The 27,604-nt window shown below is 26.0% G+C and overlaps 1 protein-coding gene across 2 annotated transcripts in view; it reads right to left on the reverse strand.

The window, feature by feature from the left end:
• The window catches only part of LOC136076787 (NACHT, LRR and PYD domains-containing protein 3-like), a 107,074-nt gene that overhangs the window by 26,636 nt on the left and 52,834 nt on the right, over nucleotides 1-27,604 (reverse strand). The window contains exons 3-5 of one of the 2 annotated variants that reach the window (XM_065790237.1): nucleotides 20,791-20,838; nucleotides 14,812-14,859; nucleotides 1,827-3,173 (exon numbers count right to left, since the gene is read on the reverse strand). In XM_065790237.1, the coding sequence (XP_065646309.1) occupies nucleotides 1,827-3,173; nucleotides 14,812-14,859; nucleotides 20,791-20,838 (1,443 nt within the window). The remainder of the gene's footprint in view (nucleotides 1-1,826; nucleotides 3,174-14,811; nucleotides 14,860-20,790; nucleotides 20,839-27,604) is intronic. The other variant, XM_065790238.1, reaches the window with a different exon arrangement.

Raw genomic sequence — 27,604 nt, forward strand, 5'->3', positions numbered from 1 at the left:
ATTTCTTGAGCAATTCATCAAGATCTTTGTAAGAAAAAATTGGTTTAATGAGCTCAAATATAGTTTTTGGAATACACTTTGATTTGTAATTTTCCTGGTCGGAATGATACTTACACCATGAATTTGAACCTTTATGGAAAAACTGAGCTACCCTTATGATTGATCTTGCAGTTATGTGTGATCTACCGGTTTTCATGAGCCGGAGAACCTTTTCTTTTTGAACCCATTTATCAGACAACTAATCAAAAACTTCCATCAATCAAAGAAAATTTTGTAAAAGGGTAATTATCTATATCTTACAGAAACGAATATGAGGCTTCAATTTATAGATATTAGATCAAAAACCAACAACAGTTCTTAAGGAACAATTTAGTCATAAGCACACAAAAAAAGTATATAAATTGGACTTGTATTTTTCAAGAAGAAAATAATAATATAGAAGAAAATGTCTGATTTTTTTAAATCTCTAAGTTTTTTGGGGTACTACCACCTTAAGTTTGGAGTTTGCACAATGTGTGAAAGTGTCCTATCTAGAACATCAAATAATCATGCAGGCGCTTATGCACACATGCCACCCCTTATATACTGGCACTAAGTAAGGTGTATTTTGTATGAAATAAACTATACTTAATACTAAGGAGTATTAAGTATAGTTTACTTTTATTTAATTCATTATTTAAAAAAAAAAGGTATAACAGGACATTACCAGGAATTGATCTCTGCCGACTAAGTACTTAACATTAACCTCTCGGCGAGGTGAACATATTGATAAATTTATATATATTTGAAGACCTTTTTTAAATTGGGATCCTGTGCTGCAAACAAAGGGCTTTGAGGTCGTATAAAGTATCTAAGATAACTCCTTCACTTTTATTTTTCAATAACTTTTTAAATGAAAAAAAAAATTCAGGGGGGAAGGTTTTTGAAAAACGTACCTACTTTTTAAGAAGGGTGGGGACTTAAAAGTATGCATGGCAACAGGGTGAAGGTGGTGTCCAATTTCAAAATTTTTGGCGTACATACTTTATGGACGACCCCTAAGTTTACAGAAGGTGCACTCAGCATAACTACCCGAAATAAACATTCAGTGAGAGGCAAAATCAGCAGAAAAAAATTACAGAAGAATGTTTCTGAAAAACAAACAACTAGGACATTTGCCTAAAACATACATCCTTACTGTATTTTTTTGGCCTTTTAAATAATGACTTTTAAAGACATAATAGTTGTTAAAGGAATGCCTTAAACTTGTCTTTCGAGGCAACTGGTTACTTTATTAAAAATTATTTCATGTTATGATGAAAATCAATATTTTATTCATGAAATATAAAAGCATTTTATTCATGCTTCATTTTATACTCCAAACTTTATGAAAAATATTTAAAGAAACAGTATATGCAGATATAGACTTATAGACAAACAACTTAGGTATTTTTAGATATTTTATTTCCTAAAAAAAAAATCTTCTAAAAAACTATAAATTATGAAAAACTAATTATATTTGATTATACCAAAAAAAGAATAGTCTATTATTTTGAGAAATCCAAATATTGTTAAACATACTAAATATAAAAGAATAGAGTCAATCATTTAGAGAAATAATGATAAAACAAATTATGTCAAAAACTTATCTAAATAATGTTAGATGAACTTTTGATTTAAATAAATTCAACCTTTTAATGAAATTTTAAATTTATTAAACTAGGAAAATAAAATTTTATTAACAGAAAACACATTTAATATAATTTCTATATTATTTATATACTTTAAACACCTGTATCTTTATTTAAAATGACTTATAACAATGCAATGAAGCACTAAGGACTTACCTAAAATAGAAAACAAAAATAAAGATTCTTGAGATTGCTTTGAAGGAATCAGATTAACAAGAAATTTTAATAAACTATTTTTGTTTTTATTGGTTAATCCACAAATCATTGATAAACATCTCTCCAAACTTTTATCAGCCATAATCTCTTCACTACTTAAACAATTATATGCATATACAGATGCACAAAACTCCATTATTGTTAGATGTGCAAATTGATAGTAATAACCTAGATTCGTTTCAATCCTTTCTATAAATCCAAAAAAATTGTCATTATTTTCATCAAAGTCAATGAAAAAAGTTTGAATATCTTCTTTAGAAAAAATTACTTTATTTTCAACAAACAATTGATATGCAATTCTACAAATATTTAAAACATATTTTTTATTGAAATTGTTTTCCATTATCTGATAAATCAATTCATTGTTTTTGAAGATGTGTTTTTGCAAAAAGTATAAAAAAATATTTGCATACAAATCTGTCATTGTTAAAAAAGAATTTAAATCTACATTTTTTGAGTCACTAATAATCTTACACATACAAGATAAATAAAATGGAACAGATGACATGGACTTTGCGATTGGAGATTGCTTTAATGTTGCTTTCACAACATCTTTTCTTTCTTCTAAAACATTATGTTCTATGTAATTATTTATTCCATTTTCATTAAATCCCATTATTTGAACGGTTAACTTGTCACTATGCTCAGTAGATATACTTTGGTATTGATCAATTGCATAAACTCTACCAGCAATTACATATTTGTATTTTTGAATTTCTTTTAAAGCATTAACAACTGGATAATTACAACTCAAACTGTGATTTATTAATTCATTTAAATATTTAAACTCATCTAATCCATCAATTATAAACAGTACAGTATGATTACTAATATTAAAATCATTTATAATATCTTTGTAGAAAACATTTAGTAATTCATTAATATTAGAAATATTTTGATATTGATTGAGCCTCCTGCATTCCAAATAAAACACAAGTTTAACATTTTTCCAAATTAGATCGTTTGACCAATCAAGCAAACATTTTCTAAGCAACCATGTTTTCCCAATACCAGCTATTCCAGATATTAATGTTACAGATTTTTCTTTCATAAATATTTCAATATATGGAATGGGTGTATAACGCAATTGCTTCTCCAGAAATTTCTTTCGTTCAACAACATATATAGCATCTCTTTGAGTATTAACTGCATCAATGATACATAGATCAACAAATTTATTCATTAGATCAACATTTGCGGGTGATTTTAATGGTGGTTGAATTTCATTAATATTCCCATAATTTGTAAGATAATAACTTTTAAGCGCTGTGCATATTTCAGATATATCTAAAAATAATAATTTAAATCATCATCATCATAACTATATCATCATTATGATCATCATAATCACAGCCCTCCGAATTAGGAAAAATGAGGTTGGCAATAATTTGCCGACATTAATCTGTTAGAAGTCAGCATCAAGTCGGAAAAAGAAATTTGATAAAAAGTTTTACCATAAAACATAAAAGCAAGGTCAGCAACTATTTTGCTGACCTCAAACACTTCTAGGTTGACAGTTGGCATTGTAGAATGTTGACCCTAACTCCGAGAGCTGTCATCATCGTCATCATCATAATTAATAATTACATCATCATCATTAGAATAATATAATAACATCATCATCATTAATATAATATAAATAACAGTTAAAAAATAATGTACTTGAGTGGGACAAAAACAAAATGTATGGTACTAATCATTAGGAAATTATGCATTGCTAGGCCACTGTGTTGAGAAAAGTTAGGCAAGGTACTTTCCAGTGGAAATCAAGTTTATTGTTTTTGTTGTTTCTTTAACTTGCTATTTTAATTTCCATGTTTACAAAGCTAAAGCACCACTATACCATTTAATTGCATATTTAATTACATGAGACAACAAAAACATTTAATTTAAGCCTTTTTTTACAGAGTTAAAGAAATCTTCAATTAAATGCTGTTAGTTAAAAGGTTCAATTAAAAATTAAAAAAAGAATTAAAAAGTTCTATTATTTGTTTTTATAAAAAAATCATATTTAACATAAATTTAGCATACAACAAAGATGTAGCACTATATTTTAAAATGTTAAAGCATAATTTCTTTAATGAAATTTATAAAAACTCATTACATGGAAATACTGTAACACACATTCTTTTGCTAAATCACAGCGATATAAAAACTTTTTTGTGACAAGAAAATATTAAATTACGAATAAAAAATTACCCATTGCTTTTTTAAATAAGCAATAAACAAGTTCAAATAACCAAAAACATTTTTTAAAATAACCGATAGTATAACTTTACATAAATACAAAATTGATGTTAGTAACTGGGAAGATGGGTAGGAGTGAGCCACAAGTAGGAGCAAATCATTTATGCCATAAGTAGATATTACATTGGTAGAGGCCCCACCCCCAGCTCCAGCTAAAAATGAGACTTTTCAAAAAACCCAACTCTGGCAAAATTATAAGATTTAGCAAGGGCTGATTGCCGGAGCTAGAAAAAAAATTATAATTTTTTAAATATTATAATTGTTTACTTACATTTACTATTTATTAAATATTGGCATATATTTATATATTTTTAAACTCTAATTTACTTCCAACAAGGTTGCAAGCAACTTCAAGCAAGGTTGCAATTAAGTTATGAGTTATTTTAAAATAGAGGATAGGTTAAAATGCTAGGAAACGATTAGCTGAAGACTTAAAAAGTTGTAAGTTAAATAAAAAAAGCAACACATGAAGATGGGTAAGAGTTATATGGGTTATATGATGTGCAAGGAAAAAAAAATTGATTAACAAAAGTTTGTAAAGCATGAAGAGACAGATACAGTAAAAGGATGCAACTTTTTGAATAAGAGCCAAGCAAAAATTAGTTTTGGTTTATCGTAATAGAGATGATAGTTTGTTTGAGCATTGACCATGATTAGAGAAACAGCATAAAAGAGGAAAGCTAAAGCCTGATGATGATGATGACGATGATCATGTTTATCATAATGATGTTTATATATGCATATACAATAAAAATATAACATGAATTTTAAATTAAAAAAACACTTTAGGATGTATAACTGTTTATGCATATTCTATCACAAACCCAAGCCAGGCTATACTTTATCAAACCCGGCTGTGGCCCAGGTCAGTTATCAACCCTGGTTGCTTACTATAGGTAGAATGTGCTAAGAAAAAGATGCCAAACTTTCACCAAGTAATTACAAGCAAACTTGTGTTAAGATAATCCAAATTTTTACTGGTTCTTGGTGTCTATGATAGCGGTCTTATTCTCACTAGTGCAATAATTTAATCCAGTTGCACAGTTTAGGGAAGAACGAACCATTTCTTCATAGATAGAAGTGAAACTCAGCTCTCTCTTAAAACATGAAATTGAAAAAAATCAAAAAGAAAAATCTTTTCACGAAGATTTAAAATTCATTTTTTAAAAATTCTATTTTTATTTTAAATTTATTTTTTATAAAATCAATTTTTTACAAATTTCTTTAATTTTTTATAAAGTTAAGAAATTAATGAGTATAAAAAGAATATACTTTAAATTGTACATTATTGGTGATGGTGCCGATTAATTTCTGTATAACTGTTATTGTCATTTTCTTGCTTGGTTAAATTTACCTTCAGCAATTCTTGTACTGAATTAATAGTTAGTTAATAGCCTGTTTTAGGCAAATACCTTTTGCCAATACCCCAATATTTTTTGATGGGCTGCAATAGTAGGTAATTTAGTGGATTGAGCTGTTTTGATACAAAATTAACCTTTCTCAATTTATACTACTCCAAATTTTTTTTTAGCGCAGTGGCACAAAGCAAAGTCAGGCCAAAACAAACAAGGTCTAGCATGTGATCGAATGAGTGGTAAAAGTTGCTTTTGAAGGCACACTTGAATATAAATTATGAATGTCAAAGTTGATGACATCACAAAAGCTCTACTCTTTTTTTCCACAACTACAAATGCTTGTCATAAGCACAATTTTTTTGCCATATTTGTCCATAAGCTTGTATTTATACTTGTTGCTTCCACATACACCAACAACTGAGGTATAATATTTGTCACCAGGAAGTTGACTAAAGTTACATTTTATGTAAGCCTTGTCATCCATCAAAATGAAGTCATTCAATTTTGCTAATCTAACAGCCAATCTAACTGCCGACCTAAAAATGTTCGAGTTGGCAAATAAATGTGGACATTAATTCCAAGTTTTATGGTAATCTCTTTTATGGTAAACTCCAAATTTAAGTATGTTTATGCTTATGTCAAATAATAATGTGTCAAATTTTTTTGCCGAACTGATGCAAACTTCTAACAGAGGTTTGTGTCAACATTTTTTGCCAACCTCATTTTTTTTAATTCTGTAGATTGATGAATGTGCAAGATTTTTTTCCAATTTTCATATAGCTTCAATTACATTTTAATAAATTATAATTTAAACCTGCTAATGAATATAAATTTAGTATAAAATAGTAAAAAAAAAATAATAAAAATTTGTTAACTCTTCTTTCACATTTGGAGTAAATGACCATTTTGGGGTATTTCTGTTTCAAGGCCCCAATCACAGTTATTTTTTTGCTAAACGATTTTGTTTGAAATTAACAAATTTAATTAAGTTTGGAGTTTGTACAACACCTGAAAGTCTATCAGTCACTATAAATCTGTTGATTACAATAGTGTGTCAAATCTAGTTACTGTTTTGCAACAATGGCAATTATATGTGATTGGTGTGCTACACAGTGGCGAAATATGGAATTTTTGGGGTTGTATGTATTATACTTTCAGGCATTGTGCAAACTTCAAATTTAAGTATGTTTATGCTCATGTCAAATAGTAATGTTTGCAAAAAGTAATTGGAGCCTGAAAAGAAAATATGCCCTTTAACCTTTAACAAATTAGCCCTTTAGCTTCAAAGGTTAATAAGTGCAAAGAGTTAATAAGATTTTGTTTTTTTTATAAATTTATACGAAATTTAACTAAATTTTTATTTTAATGGAGTAATCTTTTAGAGTTAAAAACTTAAAGTCATTTAAAAGTAACAACCTCTTAATTTGAGAAATGTAGAAACTAAGGGGACCAAATATTGGGGTATTTTTGTTTGCAGGCTCTAATTACAGAAATTATTTGCAAAACATTTTCATTTGACATAATATACTTATATTTATTGATAGCACAACACCTGAAAGTGTCTGCAACACCAAAAAATCCATTTGCACCCCTATATAGCGTTCCAATCGGAGTGGTCAAAACTCAATTTTGATGTCAGATATATATTTCCTGACCCCAAAAATATGAAAATATATGAATAATATGACTATATGTAGAACTTTTGGTAACATTTGTTTCCATCCCATTGCGCATATAGTTCAGAAGTATATTAATTAACAAAATATTATTTATATCATTCGAAAAGAACCATTACTATTAAAAAAAATATTACAAATAGTTTTCAAGCAGATTTTCTATGTGTTAAATTATTTAAGCTGTTTTTAAGTAAATTGAATAAATTTTTGTACTTGTTAAATGTTAAGCTTTTTTATTAGTTAAATAGGTCAAGAAAACAGCACATATACCAAATATTTTTAATTTTTAAATGGGTCAAGAAAATACAAAAATTATACATTTTTTCATTTGTTACATGAGTCAAAGATATAGCAAATTTATAAAATTATTTTACTTGTTTAATGATTTAAGAAATAGCCGACTAATTAAAATATTTAATTATTAAATAAATAGCCAAATAATTAAAATATTTAATAATTAAATAGTTGAGAAAATAGTAAATTTATTAAATTATATTACTTGTTAAATAGGTCAAGAAAATAACAAAATTAATAATTTTTTTTCACTTGTTAAATGAATCAAGGAAATTACAAACTAATTAAAATTTTTACTTTTAAATGGGTCAAAATAATAGCAAACGCAATATTTTTTAATCTTTTTTATTTTAGTTATAAATTTAGTCTTTTTTCTAGTTAAATAAGTCAAGAAAACAGCAAATTAAGAAAATAATTTTATTTGTTAAATTGGTCAAGAAAATAGCAAATTTAATAAATTTATTTACTTGTCAAATGTGCCAAATTGTCAAATATAAAAAACATAATAACTTTTTATTTGTTAAATGGTTTTGAAAAAAAGAGCAAACTTATTAAATTTTTTATTTTGTTAAATAAACTAAAAAATCTTTTTTTCTTTAATAAACGAGTCAAGGAAATGAGAACTTATTAAATCTTTGCATTATTAAATGAGTCAACAAAATTGCAAATTTAATGAACTTTGTTTCTTGTTAAATGCAAACTTATTAAATTTCTTTTCTAGTTGAAAGGGTAAAAAAAATAGACAAGTTACATTGATTATTTTTTTGTTATATGGGTAATAATAATAGAAAACTTAATAAATTTCATTACTTGCTAAATTTGTCAACAAAGTAGCAAATTTATAAAATTTTTAATCCGATTAAATAAATCAACAAAATAGCAAATTTTTTTTTTAGATAAACAAATCAAAAAAAGGTAAGCCTAATATATTTTTGCATTGTTAAACAAGTCAAAAAAATAAGGAATTCAATAAATTTTAGCACTGTTAAACAAATGAAATAATTTTTGCATTGTTAAATGAAAAAATATCAAACTTAATAAATCTTTGAATTGTTAGTGTCAAAAAAAAGTAAACCTAATAAATCTTTGCATTGTTAAATGAGTCAAAAAGTAAGCAAACATAATAAATTTTTGAATTATAAAATGAGTCAAAAAAAAAATAGCAAACTTAATAAATTTTTACATTGTTAAATGAGTCAAAAAAATAGCAAACTTAATGAACTTCTTCACTTAATGAACTTTAAAAAATTTAATGAACTTACAATGATATGAAAAAACCTAATTTTAAATTGTTAAATGAGTCAAAAAAATAATTAACTTAATAAATTTTTGCATTGTTAAACAAGTCAAAAAATAGTAAACTTAATAATTTTTTGCATTGTTAAATGAGTCAAAAAATAGCAAACTTTATAAATTTTTACATTGTTAAATGAATCAAAAAATAGTAAACTTAATACATTTTTGCATTGTTAAACAAATGAAAAAACAGTAAACTTAATGAACTTTCGCATTGTTAAATGAGTCAATAAACTAGCGATCATAATAAATTTTTGGATTGTTAAATGGGTCAAAAAATAGTAAACTTAATAAATTTTTGCACTGTAAAATGAGTCGAAAAACAGCAAACTTGATAAATTTTTGCATTGTTAAAAAGTAATTAATTCTTTGCATCGTTAAACGAGTCAAAAAAATAATTAACTTAAATTGTTAAATGAGTGAAGAAATAGTAAACTTAATAAAGTTTTGCATTGTTAAATGAGTCAAAAAATTTAAAATTTTTTTTTTTTGTTAAATGAGAAAAAAAACAGCCAATCAAACAAATTGTTTTAACTGTTACAATAGGTCAAGAAAAAAGCGAATTAAAAATTTTTTTTATTTAACTCACTACCAGCCATTTAAACAAAAATCTTTTCGCTGTGAACGCGTTTTTTTTAAATAAAATTTAGATGGCCTAACATTGAGAACAAGTTAAAATTCGAGTAGTAAGTCTCTTTAATAGTATAACAAACTATATATCAATAGAAAGCTAAACAAATGAATTTTTTTTAATATGGGTACCATTTCGCTTTTGTCATGCATATATTGAATAAATTAAAACTAAGGATTTTGGGATTGAAATGCGACTAAACAACTCAAAAATGTATAACAACAGCAATACAAGTTAGTTACAATTGAAACTCTCAATAACTTTTTAAATTCTTATCTAGTGTTTGTGAATTTTTTAAGAGCTGATTAAAATAAAAGTTTCCATTTATTTAGTTTAAAGTTGATAGTATCAGTAAATAGTTTTCTTGTGCAATAAGTGAAATTTAATTAACGAATGAATTTAATAAATTTTAATACACTCAGGGTGGGTATATTTTCCAAAAGTTAACTAATTACCATTCCTTCGTATTAGGCACCTGAGAGCAAACGCCCAAAAAATAAAAAATTGACAAGTTTAGAAAAATATTAGCCAGCTCTCGCACTTCTTCACTTTGTTTAAACTCTCACATTCCTTAAGCTGAAGTATGAAAGTTGATAATTTGCTGGTCAAAGAAAGTCATAAAAGCAGATAATGGAAATTCATTAAAGTGATAAAATTATATTTTTCATGTTCATATAATATAATACAGAACTGAATGATACAAAAAATCAACAATAAAATCACGGCTATTTCAAGTATTAAAATCAATAATGCTGCATTCTGTATTTATATCAGAACTAATAAAGAGTTTACAAACTTCTTTGTTATGATGATTATACATTTTATTTGCATCTATGTAAATATTATTTTCATTATTTTCAACAAGAAAATTTACAAGATGTAAACGTTTTACTTATACACTTCTACATGTTAAGTTTTACTTATACACTTCTACATGTTAAGTTTTACTTATACACTTATACATGTTAAGTTTTACTTATACACTTCTACAAACTAAATTTTACTTATACACTTCTACAAACTAAGTTTTACTTATACACTTCTACATGTTAAGTTTTACTTATACACTTCTACAAACTAAATTTTACTTATACTCTTTTACAAACTAAGTTTTACTTATGCACTTCTACATGTTAAGTTTTACTTATACACTTATACAAACTAAGTTTTACTTATACACTTCTACAAGTTAAGTTTTACTTATACACTTCTACATGTTAAGTTTTACTTATACAATTCTACATGTTAAGTTTTACTAATACAAGTTAAGTTTTACGTGTTAACGCTGCATTATTTTACAACTTATATTTTTAAACTTTGTTAAATGATAACTTTTTATAATTACACAATTTGTCTCTTATTTGTTCTTGATTATGTAGAGAATTATTATACCTTAAGAACAAACAAATTATATAAGTCTAGAATGAAAACTTATGTACAAAACAAGATAAATTGTGAAGCACACTCAAAAGCTGCTACCAGTAGCTTATGGTCAAAATTTTAAAAAACCAAATGCTGTTTTAATCTGCTTGCGGTAGTGAAAGAGTTAATGAGTTTAGAAAAAAGTTTATCAAGTTTTTACTTGTTAAATGGATAAAAAAAATTACAAATTTAATTAAAAAATTTACTTCTTAAATGGAACAAGAAAACTAAAAACTTATTAAATTTTTTTCTTGTTAAATGGATCAAAAAAGTAGCAAATTTGATAAATTTTTTTACTTGTTAAATAGGTTAAGAAAAAAGCACATTTAATAAATTTTTTTACTTGTTAAATGGGTAAAGAAAAATGCAAATTTATTAAATTTTTTTAATCATTAAATTTAAATTAAATATTTTACTTATTAATAGCAAAAGCAAATTTAATAGTATTTTTATTTCTTATTAAAAGGGTAATAAAAACATTGACAAATTATTTTACAAGTAAAATGGGTAAAGAAAAAAGCAAATTTTATAAATTTTTCACTTGTTTGATAGGCAAAAAAATGAATAAATGATAAATAATGGATGAATGGAATCAACGTCTCCAAAAGGATAAATTAGTCTGTAGACAGTTATTTGAAGAGAATCCAATGGTTTGTTGATTAACTAAAAAGTCATGTTTGACATAGGCCATGAAAAAAAGGCACTGCCATGTGCTAGAAAATAACTATTGATAAATATAGGTTGAGATGTACCGGAATTGCGGCCAGCATTTGGGACTTTTAGGCCATTCCGGTTCTGGCTAGAATGCCAGAATTTACTTTTTAATTACAAAATCATTGTTCTAAAAATTATTGTTCTAAAGGGTAATGAAGAACTAGAGGTAAACCTAGGTAAAAAATGCAAAATTCTTGACAAACCAAATATAATTTTATTTGCAGTAATCAATTATGTCAGGATTTCAAGAAGTTTAGAAATATTGTGTTGCAAAAAGAGCTGCTATCCAGTTTTGGGCAACAAACTAGCTCTTTTTTCATCAAAAATGTTACCTGCCAAACAGGTTGATCTATTGCTCGAAATTTGTATCACTCCAGCTTCTGTATCTAAAGTGAATTCCTGCTTAGACTCTTCTACAGCTTATGGTCCACACAACATACCAGGGGCATGGTGGCTCTAAAAAGCCCATGCAGGATTTTTATTAAAAGGCCTATATATGCGGTATTTTACCATACCATGCTTGATGTAAAGGCCCATACGAAATAAAAGATGTAAATATATATATATAATATATATATATATATATATATATATATATATATATATATATATATATATATATATATATATATATATATATATATATATATATATATAATAACTGACCTAATTCTAATAAATCATCAATACAAACTAGCAAGTTGAGATAAAACTTGTAATTATTAATATTGTTTGTAATACATTTTTAATTATTGATATTGTAATTATTAATTATTGTATTTGTAATTTCTAATTATTAATATTGTTTGTAATACTTCAAATAAAAAATGGTAACAATACGATGCAGCGACCACGTTTTTGTTCTAATTTTCTAACACAATTTACTGCAAGCAAATACGATTAGTATTTTATTGTTTGAAGAACATAGCCTAACAAAAAATCAAAAATCAAAGATTTCAATTTTTCTATTATTATATAATGATATATATTTTATTGTATAATAATATAAATTTTATTAAAAATATATATAGTTTTTTTTCTAAAATAAATATTGAAAATCTTCATAAATTAGAAATTCTTTTTATAGATAGTTTATGCTTTTGTTTATTCGGTGTTTTAACTTTTTTTACATTTTCGCATAAACTCACAACAGCAAAAATGCAGCTCTAAAAATGGTGCCGTTATTGACATAATTTAAACATAAAAGTTTTTATAACGTAGTTTCATTTAGCAGTTACTTAATTGAAAGTATTTCATATTTTTTCCAAAAATGCTATTTTATTGTTTTTTTATTTCAAAAATAAAACAAAATTAAAACAATGAAAATAAAAAAATTTAAAGCTATGGAATCTATATAATTTATTTTAAACTTACCTATAATTAATAGTAATAAAAATGTGTCGTAAATAAGTAAATTGTTAAGGTGTAGTATGAAATTGTATTTGAAAATATTTGCGGTATTCCAACACCTCAATTAAAATAAATTTGTTAGATAATATGGTTTTACGCTATTTTTAAAAGGTTTTATTTGTGTATTTATATAGTTCATAATTCAAAGTTTGCATAAAACAAATCTTCTTTAAATGTACTTTTTGCACAGCCATCCATCCTTTTTTTAATCTGTCTGAGGACAGGATATTACGGAGTGATTTGTTTATTTACATACAATAATATAAACTGTATAAAAATAAAAAACTTTATTTATTATAAAACAAGTTTATATCTGTTTCGAAACGCTACAAAAATGCAAAACATGAGTTCGATAATTATTTGTATAAACTTAATTTAAAATTTAACACCAAAACATTTTTCTTAAATGAATTAAAACGCAATACAATTACTATATAGTAATTGTATTGCATATTAATTCATTTAAAAAAATATTTTGGGGTTAAATTTTAAATTAAATTAATTTAAGTCCAACAATAATAATATGGGGGTCTGCAGACATTTTTAAATTTATTTTGTCAACATTGCGATCATTAAAATCTGTTTATGGGTTCATAATTTTTCTTATGAAAAAAATATCATAATAGGTCTTAAAATATCTACTTTGTTTTCAAAGCAATATTACTATTATGCAAAATACTAATATAATTGAGCTCAAAGTTGAAGACTTAAAATCTAGGGATTAATAAAATTTAATTTGTGCAAACATAAATATTGTAAATAATTGTGGAATTATTTTAAAATGTAGAAAAATTAAAATTTGCCAAAAGGCCCATATTTAGATAAAAAAGTGAAAAGCCCATGCGGGAATCCCGCATAACCTCTGGGGCCACCACGCCTCTGCAACATACCTGTTGTAATCTTACACAAGTATTCCCCAGAGCTCTTGTCTATACTTTCAAAACTATTTAACAAGTGCTTATCGGAGTCTTGTTTTCCAGCCTGCAGGAAAGCGGCATTTAATTAGGTCTCATCCTTTTTCTGTGACTACTCCTAAGAGGTCCAAAAACTCTTATTTGTCTAGTTTTTCTCATTCCAACAAACATCAATTCGTTGGAATTCGCTTGCTTTCGTGATTCATACAATTTGCAATCTTTTAAGTTGTCTGTCAATACTTATTTTGCTCTATAAACTTCATATTTTCTCTTCCAGTAACTTCCAGCTCTAATAATATTTGCTTGCAGCCTTGTTGGAAGCGAAAACTTCAAAAATAATTTAATGTTTTTACAAATTTTGGTACTAATTTTTAAAATTAAAATCATTTTTAAGTTGAAAAAGATTTTGTTTGGGTGAAAACAAAGATAAGAAATTTTTATAACTAAAACTTTTATAAAACAAAATGTAATCTTCTATGGAACAAAATGTAATCTGTTTTGTTAACACAACCCTCTCTGAAAGCTATTGCTCCAAAATATAAACTCAAGAAACTCAAAAAATGGCCTCTGGATGGATAATTAAGTTGAACAAGGATGCAGTGGGGTCTTGGTCCAAATTTTCAGTTTTAAACAAGATTTAAACAACTTCAAACTTTTGTTTTATAATACACTTATAAAAAAAATCAAAAATTATGAAACATTGATAAATATTTATAAGAAAAATTAAAACAAGTTATCACTTATAAATGAATATTACAAATTTGTGATTGTAACACTATTAAAAAAGCAACCAAACAAAGCTAACAAGATGTTTAACTTGATGTATAGTATTCTTCTGCAATGCAATAAAAGTAATACTAACAACAACCACTGAAAAAAAATCTGTCGCCATTTTTACTATACTTTTTAACCAAACAAAGCACACTTAATTCTGATTGTTAATGTTAAATAAACCATTATAATTACCTTTCTTAGCAGAACATTTTGTAGAACTTTCTGATGAATTTGAAGTTTCTAAAATAAAATCTAAAGTTAAAATAAATACTTCCAACAAAAAAATTTTTTACAATATATATAGATAATGAGCTAAAAAAAGTCTTTCAACGCTTTGTGTAAAATATACACTATAAAACCTAATTTTATATTTCAATGAAATACACACTCTAATTCACAAAAATCTGTCAACTGATCATCACCGACATTACTCTGAGTATCAATTATGAACTCTTCATCACTAGAGTTAATTTCTGCATCTATATCAAAAGTGATACTAACTGATGCTTCTAAACTGCTTTTGCTAGACAAAAAAAAAACATAAAACTGTCTCTCAAATGCTTTGGCTAATATAAAGGTACTTTCCTTATCTAAAGAACCAACAACCATATTTCTTCAATTTCTTTAATCCATTGAAAATTCATGCTTAAGTACAAGCATGTGCAATTACTTAAATTAAGGCAATGACATGTCATACAAGACTTTTTATCTTAGCAACTGATACTGCTGAAGTCTTTGATTCACCTTTTATTTTAAGAATCTATAAAGATAAATTATTTGGTATTTATATTGGATATTGGTAATCTTTATAATATTAATTATATTATTTCTTTATAATATTAACTATATTATTAGTTCTTTATTTTTGTTTTGACATCTGTCAAAATATATTTTGTTCGAAAAATAATTCTCCTTAATTCTAATGTATTTCATTTCTTCCCTCAGGTGTTCACTGCCGTGTGAGACCATTCGGCAAACTTTATATTTTCACATTACAACTACACACCCTAAGGCACACACAGCCTGTTTACATCATTTGCATGCTTTTTGTTCTTTTATTAGATAAACTATCTTTGTTTGAACTCATTCTTATTTAGGTAATATTTTTTTTTAATAAATAGTATGTGGTTGGAATGTAGATGCAGATTTGTATGTTATATATATGTGGATATCATGTGTGATTGAGCTTTGATTTAAGGGTTCATATAAATATATATAAGAGTGATTCTTTTAAATTAGCGACTTTTGACATGTTTTATTGATGCATGACTTTTTGTTGTTGTTTTGTTATGGTCTCAAAATAACATTTAATTCGGGCTGTGGAGAAAATTTTACTTTTTGGAAATTTCAATTTAGATATGGTGTCAAAATTACTTATATATAATGATTATTATACTAGTAGTATAATAATCATTACTAATAACTTATTTTAAAATATATAATAATACTTTTATAAAGTGCTAGTTAAAATCACTACAATTTTTATACTAATAAATAGTAAACTACTAAGTAATATAACAAGGATTAAAAATGCTTAAAAGTGTCTAAAATAAACAGAAGACAATAGTTTTGCTTGATAGAATAACTACAAATAAAATGCAACTAGAAAAATTGTTAGAATCTGCATCTTAATTACTTGTTCACTAAATAGATAATTAGAAAGTGGTTTATAAAATCATAGTTATTTTTCAGAAAAAAATTTTAAAACCTATGACCAAATTAATAATTAAATACTGATAAAAAAAACCTAATCACACACAATGTAAGTCTAGTAGCAGAAAAAAAGGGCCAAATAAAAACTTGATTATTATTCTATTTTCCTTATATCATCTAATGGCAACTATTTATCACAATTCAAAATAAAATTTAATAATTTTACAACTAAAATTAAAAGCAATTTAATAAAGATGAAAAAAAACAAAAATAAAGATAAAAATGCACAAATATGGTAAAATAAGGTCCATTAACCAACAAATAAACACAAAAAAAGTTTAAATTTTTTTAAAACTTATTTCACTGAGGAGCAACAACTTACACTATTCTAAGTTAAATTTTATAACCAAATTACTAAGTATTTAATAATGATATAAAGAATAAAAATTTTTTCCATCTACTTTATATTATCAAGGAGCAACAATTTATTACCATTTAAAATCAAATTTTTTTTAATGATCTACCCTAGTACTTATATCTTTCTTTAGCTTATATATAGCTTTATTTTTCAAATCATTTAGCTCCAACAAGACATATGTTGATATATATCCCGGTTATTTCTAAAACTGTTTCTAAGCAAACAAGTACACAACTTGAAAAGAATCAAATTAATGACAACGCTCAGCATTCAGAAAAGCCACCAATCATGATTTCAACCTGACATGACATATGAAACTAAAATAAATTGCCAACAACAAAATATTGACAAAAATAGTTTTTGATATAAATTCCTGCACCCCTCTTTACCTAGCACATTGTGTGTAGGGGAGACCATGAATTATAGCCATGACTGGGAGAGGGGGCCCAGGAGGGTGCATGTGCCCCTGGCCCCCCGGTGGCAACAACTATGAGTAAAAAACTAATTAAATTTACTTTGATGAAGTTTTTTTTAAAACTAAGTACACACTAATGCATGTATGGTAAATTGAATATATTGTATTATGCATATTTTTGCATGTCCAAAACTATAAATATAATTATAAATATATTTTTAATATAAGCATATGATAAGCTATAAATATATTTTTACTATAAGTATATGATAAACTATAAATATATTTTTACTATAAGTAAAAATGTAAACTTTTACATAGGTAAAATTATGTGCAAAGCTATTTGCAAAATTAAAATAATTTATTCGAACATAGAAGTCTAACTGTTTAAATGGAAAATTCAATTTCGAAGAACTATATGCAAGAATTGTTTAATTTTCAAAATAAAAACCAGGCTTCTCATATATAGAACAATCTATATGAAAATGACACAAAAAAATATTTTGGCAAAAAAATAATTTAGTCATATACCATACATATATAGTTTATAGTCATTTAAGATACAATGAGGATGGAAGGAAAGGAAGGAAAAAAACTTCTGATTATTTGCTTATGTACAAAATTTTATGAAAAAATAATTCAATAATTCTCACAACTCCTGGAGCAAAAACTGAGTAAACTTGCATTTGTGGTTTATTTGTTCTTAAACTCACTACATTTTTTTTCCTAAGTATCTTTTTTTGATGTACAAACAAGTTTATAATTTGCTTCATTTTTGAAAGTTATCTCAATCGGAAGAAAAACTAACGCAATTTCAGAAATTTTTTATGGACCAACTAAATATGCTAACATTTTAAAAATGATAATGCGAAATCATAATTATTTTAATAAAAATAATAAAATAATTTCTTTAATTTAATAACTCAAAAATGATAAGAAATAAAAAATTATTATTGCCATTGCCATTTGTCAAGAAAAGTTTTGCAATCAATTAGCGACGATGTTTTAAAATCTAAGTATTATGGATTATCAGTAGATTCAACACCTGATGCGAGTCACAAAGATCAACTATGTGTGATCATTGATCAAATTTCTAATGAGCCTATTGAGAGATTTGTCAACTTCATTCACATCGATAATCACACCGGGGAAAATTTAGCAAACATAACCGTGGACTTTTTAAACATAAAATTGAACTTGGAAATCAGCAACTGCAGAAGCCAGTCTTATGATAGATAACTCAAGCAATATGACTGGAAAATATAAAAGAATGAAAACTAGAATTTTGGAGTTCAATAAATGTTTAACTATCTAATATTGTTGCTGATAAGATAAAACTTTGAACAAATGGCGAGGGGCTGCTACTATTAGAGATATTTTTTTTCTTAAACAAAACATCCTTTCGGAAAATATTAGAGTAAACTTTATTTGGTGAAAAATCGCTATGTGGCATGACGGTTTCAGATGGTACATATATTGAAGCAACTAGATCACTAGCTAAAATGTTGCTCTGGTCATCTAAAATCTCTAGACTTTTTTAGCAATTTAAATTTAAATTGAATTTAAAGCAGGCTTGCATAGATTTAAATTATATCTTGACAGTAATCTTCTACAAAATTTATAAACTTTTATTGGAATTTTTGGACTTCTGATTTTGGACTTTTTAAAAATTGAAATTTTTATTAACTAAAGATTTTTTTGCATTTTTACAAATTTTTAAAATAAACAAAAAAAAACTATTCTATTTTGTAAACAGTTTTCTAAAAATTATAAAAGATATAATGAGACAATGGCAATGCTTAAAATGATTTAAAAGACTGAAGACAAAACTGAAACGCTTTACTAAAAAAGAAACATTGCACTAAAAAACTATTTTAGTTCTAAAAAATGAAAACAGGCAATAAAAATTAGAAAAATGAAAACAACCAACAACAAACAAACGATTATTTAAATTTTTATTAAATAACTTATTAATGACTGAAAACTAGAGCATGTTCTGTTAGGAAAAAAGCTCCAAAAATGGTTATTCTAGCTTTCATGTAGACAACATATTCAAGTATTAGAGATGTTAAAAATTAGATGTTAAAATACCTTTTGCTTTATGAGCTATTATTTTGTATTTTGTAAAAAAGTGGGGCAGGAATTGAACCCGGTACATTATTTCACGGTACATTATTTCACGGTATGTTATTTCACGGTACATTATTTCACGGTTATTTATCACAACACCTCTTATTTTCCTTTAGTTCAACAATGAAACGACAAAGTGTTTTGGGTGATTTTTTAATAAAAAAACAAAATTAGACCTCAGAAATGTTAGATATGAGACTAAAAATATTTAAAAATATATATAAGGTATTTTTAAATTAAATAAAACATCATCAAAACGCATTTGAAGTTTTGGAGTGGTGATTGTAAAAATTAGTAAAAAGTTTCTGAAGAGATTTTTATGTTAAAATTAAGGCTTCTTATAACAATTTTCTATAAAAATAAAAAAAAGTGTGTTTTCTATTTCTTAAATGATTTCCAAGAAAACCACTTTTTGGTATGATTATATGGATATGGTAAAACCATATGCAAAAATGAAAAATATTTAAAGATGTTTACATAGCTATTCAAAATTTAATACTTTGATAGAAAGTATCTTTAACCAAATTTTAACCAGAGTTATTTTTTAACACCAAATGTTATAAGATGATAGGAATAAATGTAGAGCAATCAAAAATTACCATCTATTGACAGTTTTTCTAATTATTTAAAAGTTGATTTATAATTAATCATAAATTTATTTTAACAAAGAAACTTCAAAACTTTTATATTGTTATTTAAACAAAATTGTGACATCACTACATATATGAAAGTTAAACTACAAAGTGAATTCACAACTTTTTTTTGTATTCAAATCCAATCCCTAACTCCTTCTCCACCCAACTACCACCATCACCTAAAGATCAAGGTGGCTACTACAGTAAAAAACAATCACTCTAAGAACACTACTTTTTATTATTGATGAATAATTCAATAACAACAATTCATCCAATTTTTTTATGATATAATATATGTATGATATATATATGATATGATATATATATATATATATATATATATATATATATATATATATATATATATATATATATATATATATATATATATCACATAATATCACATATGATATTTAAAAATAACAAACATATCACATGATATATGATTATAACAAATTTTATTTAAATTTTTTTAAAGAAACCAATATTATTGTATTAAAACATTTGTAAAAATGATAAAACATTAAACCTAACTAAGCATGTAAAAATGTATATATTATGAAAAACTAAATTAACATAAAAATAAATACATAATGAAAAAAGTTGAACTTGAAGTTTTAAAGCGCATTTCTATTTAAAAGAACATGAAAAAAAATAGCCTTAATCATTTATCTAAACCTTTTAAAAGATTAAGGTATTCATGATTTATATTTATTTAAAAGAACATGAAAAAAATAATAAATTTGAGGTATAGTATTTTACATCGTAGTAAAAGTCATAATAATGAATAACCACTGAGATAAATCTGACACCATTTTTACTTTTTAAGCAAACAAAGCACACTGAAACTCAATTGTTAACAATTATTTTGGAAATTAGTTAATGTTAAGTTTTTTAAATAAAATAAACATTACAATTACTTTTGTTGACAGAAAAACTGGTAGAACTTTCTGGTAAAATTGAAACTTCTAAATTATAAATGTAAGTAATTACCTAACAAATAAAAACTTTCACAAAGTAAAAAATATATAAAACACAGAGACTGTTAGCGGTGCTTATAAGACACTGTGCTCTCCTAAGACCGCCAGGGCAAATTTTGGTTTACTCTAATTTTTTTTTGTTTAATTAATAATATTGGGTTTAAGTAAGTATTTTAAAATAATTTTTAAAATCTTAGCTAACTTTTAAACATATTTTTTTTGTAATATCCGGAGGGTGGGAATTTTTTTCAAAACTAATAGGGTATTACACCTCTAAAGCAATTTTTGTTAGAAGAATACAACTTTGAAATGAGATCTTTTATGATTAAACTGAGATGAATTCCAGAGTTAACAATATAACGTCAATGCAATAAATGTAACATGAAATATTGAAATTCCTTATAAAATAATTCAATCGTTTCAAAGTTCACAATAATTAAAAATTTTAAAAAAGGAGAGAAAAGGATTACTTGAAACTGCTTATACCAAACTCAATCACACTTTTCTTAAATTGTTTTGCATGATCATTGTGTTCCAAGCAACGCTTGTATCGTTTTCATACTTAATAGTGATAGTGGTGAGCACTTTCTCCTGCTTGCTTGGCATATACACCAAACCCAAACTGACTATGCTGAAGAAAAGGAACAATATGACATTCTAAAATATGAACTTTTCAGCTAATATGGTTGCGGTTAAACTTTTCCAGAAGATGAAGCTGCAGATTTTCGAAAGCTTTTTAAAATCTAAAACTGATTCAGCAATAGATTGTCCAATAGACATGCTAAAACCTTTTCTTTTAATAATTGAAAACTTTCCAAGACAGCTAACTACAGGTTGGAGAAATATCATATTTGGTAATATAGAGGCTGCACTTAGAAGGTTAACTTCTAAATTATCTAATTTATCTAAAAGTCTCTGTGAATAGTTACCATCCAAACCAGTTCCGTGGTAACCTCTGAAGATTATATAATTCGACTTTAGCCACAAATCAAAATCAGGCCACAGTGTAATTAATATTTTTACAGACATGGAGTAATACCAATAAGAATGTATAACTCTGGTGGAGGAATGAGATGTTCTACTAAAGTTTCTAGAGGTTCATCAAGATACACAACTCTAGGAGAAATACAGTTTTTAAATTCCATCATTTTTTTTTGCATCTTCAACAAACTTGTTGTAGTTGGTGTAGAGAGCTACTTGTTCTAGTTAATCTTGACAGTAGAAAAAAAAGAAGCTAAGGTTCTATTTTTTCCGCTCTCAAGAGTAATTTCCCCTTCACACCAGAGACATGCATACTTGCTGCTGTGACTGCATAAACCAAATAATTTACCACATTTTAGATCAAATGCTATTGAATATTTTACATCACTCAGAACTAGTGGTTTCAATAGTTTGCTAAGATTACCATTATGTTCTGAAACATCTTTAACTAAAGCTAAAATCAATGATCTTTTTACACTTGAATCATTAAACTTTCTGAAATTGTATGTTTACATAGTGGATCAAAAACATTTATAATGCATTTAAGAATACCAGTCCATTATCAATGGAAATCCTAGCAATAGTGCAATAAGTATTCAAACCTCTTTCATTAATCATACAAAGAATTAAATCAGAAGTATCTTTTATAAATACCAAACTGTGACTTATCTCTTCATCCCCTGAAATAAATGATTCATTTTTGACATAAAAATCTGAAAAAAACCTTATGCAGCTCCTCTATCTAAATTGATATATTAGATTCTAACATTTTCTTCCATAATATGTTTTTCTGAAAATAAAAATGAAACTGAGGGACTTAAATTATAAGTATCGCAATTGCCATTCATGATTGCTTTTGGCATCTTTACAATTAGTTTTTTTTTATTTTATAATTTTGCGATTTTTGGTTTTTTTATTCTTTTTTAACTAAGCATATTTCTTGACCTTTCTTAACACTTTTAAAAAGGGCCAAATAAAATGCTAAAATTTGAAATGAACTTTTAATATAAGTATAGAATATTTTTGTCTAAGGTTTTTATTAGGGATCATCCATAAAGTACATCACGCTAATTTAACTTTTTAATAGAAGTGTGATCTTTTGCTCTCTTACACAGAGATTTTCAACCACCAAAACACTTTTGAATTTTAATTATTCTTGGAATTTGATTAATCTTTCCGTGGAAGCATATAACATCCCACTTTTATTTAAAAGGTAAATTTAATTTATAAAACACAATACTTTTTTTGTTAATTCACCTCCCCAAAGCCAAGAAGGCCACTACAGACGAGGAGGCTACTTAATTGTGGTTATAATCCTCTCTCAACTCTATAACTCTAAACATGAACCTTGACATGGAGAAACAAGGTGAACGCGGTACCACCAAGTACGTGGTGGAGATCGGACTCGGAACCTCTCGCTTATAAAGCGAGCGCTCTACCACAACACCACTACCGCATTTTCTGTCATTTTGTTTTCTTCCCTTATGCAGTTTACGATTTTTATAGTCTCAATCGTTCTCTTGTTATTTAACTTTTTCTTTGTTTTCTGTTAACTACCAACTTATATGATTGCAGCTTTATTAAAAGTGAATATGTTATTAAAAATTTGTTATTAAAAATATATTTTAAAGTGTATAATTTTGTCTTCAAAAGAAAAAATATCATAATGCAGGATTAAATTTTTTTTTTAAAGCAATTGGTTAGAAAATAACTGAATCAATAAACTAAAAACCTTCCTACTTTTTTTTTTTAATTTGATTCACTTAAAAATAATAACTGAAGCATCATTTCACAATGTTTGAAAAAAATAGAAACTTGAATCCCACGATCGATAGAAAAGTGACAGATAAAGTTAAGATTTATTGAAAACACCAAAATTAATTGGAATCAGGCTATATAAGTTGCAAAAAGATGAAACAAAAATAGGTGACACTGTTGAAATCTTAAAAAAAACTGATAACGAAAAATGAAAAAAAATATATTGGAAACTTTCAGATGAATTAGATATTCAACTAGATATTCAGAAACTTTCAGTGATGAGTTTTTTTATCAAGACATACCTAGCCTTTAATCAACTAAGAGCCAAATGTATAAATATATAAACTATATAAAGCCTAATATATAAAATCAATTCACAAATATTGTCATCTTAAGGAGTTATAATAATAACTTATGGGTGTGCTGCTCATATGGGGAAATCTTTTAGCTAATAATCTTGACATTGAAAATATGAGCCAACATGTTACAAAAATAATAAAATACATACAAAATAATCATCAAGGTTATAGAGAAAGTAGGAACAAATAAATATGTAAATATATATATACATATATATATATATATATATATATATATATATATATATATATATATATATATATATATATATATATATATATATATATATATATATATATAATTATAACAACACTTCCTAAAATTTAAATAAGTCCACTTTCTACTAAAATTTGATTCACTTAAAAATATTACCTAAAGCATCATTTCACAATGTTTGAAAAAAATAGAGACTTGAATCCCAAGAACGATAGAAAAGTGACATCAGTGACAACGACAGACAAAGTGAAGATTATTATACTATTATTATTATGTATTTCGTCATAAAGAAAATATTTACAAAATTAGACTTGAATTAAATGTATACACACAACTGGGGCAAGAAGAAGACAAATTCAGTCTTAGTCCCTTTAATATTGAAAACATTAAAACTAATTGGAATCAGGCTATATAAGTTGCAAAAAGATAAAACAAAAATAGGTGACACTGTTGAAATTTTTAAAAAGCTGATAACGAAAAATAAAAATAAAAAAATATTGGAAACTTTCAGTGATGCTCGTTTTATTGCAAATGCACGTTTTTCACGATCTGTTTTTCTGAAAATAAAAATGGAACTGATGGGATCAAAGAAATAGTATCGCAAAATCCACTTGTGACTGCATTTGGCACCTTCGCCAAATTAGTTTGTTTTTTTTTTGTTTTTTTAATATTTTTGCGATTGTTTTGTTTTTTTACTCTAACTTTTTTCTAACTTAGCATATTTTTTGGCCTTATTTTACACTTTTAAGAAATGAACTTTTAATATAAGTATAGAACATTTTTGTTTAAGGTTTTTATTAGGGGTCATCCATAAAGTATATCACGCTAATGTAACCTTTAAATAGAAGTGTGATCATTTGCTCTCTTACACAGATTTTCAATCAACGCAACGCTTTTGAATTTTAATTATTCTTGGAAATTAATTAATCTCTCTGTGGAAGCAAATAACATCCCACTTTTATTTAAAAGGTCTCTAAAATGTTAGGACTGCAACATTATAATTGATATTGAAGGTTCATTAAATGCATAAGCTTATAGTGCTGGAATTAAAAGAATTTTTCAGCTTTCTGGCTTATTCATTCTAAGCTAAGAAATAAAATGGTTGTAGAAAAAAAAAAAAAGGTAAAGCTTGTTTTTATATACAGAACATTAAATAATGACGTATTGGTTGATGAATTTTAGCAGTAATATTGATAGAAAACATAATTTACTCAAGTAAAATGCCTGATAATTTTTTTAAAAGGAACTTTAAAAGGTCATACAACCTTCAACTCATGATTTTAAAAAGTAACAACTTTTATCACTAATGTTCAAAAAGTAAAAGTGCTTAGATTATCTTAGCAATGCAATTTAAAGGTGTGCAGTTCTGAGCAAATTTTCAGCTCATTCACCAACTTATAAAAAATTTTCTTTTTAAATAAAATAACTGATCATCGGCAAAGGCCAATTGAAGCTAATGATAGGGTTTAATGTATGTATATAAAAGTAATATCTTAATATTAGGTATGCAATTTGCATAGATAAGGTGTGCCTATGCACCAGTTTGGTTTTGCTTATTAGCCAATGCCAAATAATCAACTGATACATCGGCTGGTTCATCAACCAATGGTTAAGCCGATTAATTCGTTGCTGATCACCAATAGCATAGGCTAGTAGGTCAAATCACTTCTGATGAATAGGTACATGTTAAATATGTAATTTAAATCTTTACTATTATTATAAAACCCTTAAATAAATCCATAAAACCTATTATTAGCCAAAATCAGCATTTGCCATTGGTGCATCTCTAAAAGCAAGATTCCAGTTGTTTGTACAATGTAGTTAAGAGCCATTTTTTGAGCAAACTAAGCAAAAGTACTGTTGGCTCGTAAGTGATATCCTTCAATAATGCTCAATTTTTTATATAGTAATGATTATAGAGTAAGAAAGAAGCCTGTAAACTGTTTTTTTCTAAATATTTGTTGTTCCAGAAATATGGTCCCTTAATTTCTTTACCTTTTAACATTTAAAAAGTTGTTATTGGAATTTTATAATTTTAAAACTAAATTTAAGGGCAATAAAACACCTGTATCCTGTAGGTTTTTTTTTATATTAGGGTAAAGGTAGAACTTTAAAAAAAAATTTCATTTTTTAAATTATTAAAATTAAAAGGTTTATCTCTTAAGGTCTTATCTATTTTTTTCAGAAAATCTTTTTTTTTTTTTTAAACTGAGGTAAACCCTATCTTAGTTTAAAACTCATAAGCTGAAATTTCACATTTTTGAATTTTTGGTATACTTTAAATACATTTATCTAAAAACATAAAAATTTCCTGCAAGATATCTTATTGTTTTTGGAGTTTTAAGTAGCATTCATAATTCAACCACTATGAGAAATAGGAAAGGTCTTAAGTTTGAATGCATAGATTTTCTATTACTTGATCATACACAGCAAGGTCTTAAGATGGAGTGGATAGATTTTCTGTTACCCAATTGCATAACAAGTCACAAAATTTTGACCCAAATTGGATCTATTATATTTTGCTTAAATTCTTATTCAACATGAATAAGTTCAATCTTCATGGTTTATATTCGATCTATCTTGTATTTGAAGCGTCTAAAAAATTTTCAACATCATGCTCAATCAAAGACTGAACAATATTTTTACCAATAAAGTTATTTTCTTCATAAATTTCAACCAATTTTTTTAGGTACCCTATATTTGTCTGAAATTACCAAAGATTTATTTGACACATTTTCAATTAAATTTTCACTCTGATCAGGGAAACCAGCTTAAGGGAACCTTTTTTTAAACAGTCCTTCACTCTTTCAAATCTTTTTTTTCCATTTCTGACATTTAATAATTTTTTATTTTTGGGAATATTACTGTTAAGTTTTTACAAGTAGATGTAGCTCCTTTAACTTTTTCTTTAGTAAAATTTGCTATTGGCTCAAAATCAATGAACCACCATGCCCATGGTTCCCAGGCTCCAAGAAGCATTTCTAATACGCCTCAGTGATTAGACTAATTTATGCTTTCTTCTTGCTCCAGCTATTTATATACTTTTTTATATTTTTGTGCATTGTAAATATTTTTAAACAGGTCCCTTGCACACTCATTTGAGCCAAAATCCTATAAATATCTCAATATCTTGGTATCTTGAACGTTTTTCCCAGTGCCCTGAACTGTAAATGTATTTAAAGTAGGCCCCAAATTCAAAAATGTGTGATTTCAGCTTATGATTTTGAGACTAAGAAAGGGTATATCTTAGTTTTTAATTTTTTTTTTTCAAAACACCTACCTTTACTTCCGCAATATAAAAAAAAACAACGGAGGATGCAGGTGTTTCACTGCCTTTATTAGTCTAAAAAAAAAAAAATTCCAATAATAACTTTTTAAGTAATAAAAAAAGAGTTCAACCAACCATAACTAAAGAACTAAAAATAATTGAAAAAAAAAA

This window comes from Hydra vulgaris, chromosome 02 (assembly GCF_038396675.1).
Source record: "Hydra vulgaris chromosome 02, alternate assembly HydraT2T_AEP".
NCBI lineage: Eukaryota > Metazoa > Cnidaria > Hydrozoa > Anthoathecata > Hydridae > Hydra > Hydra vulgaris.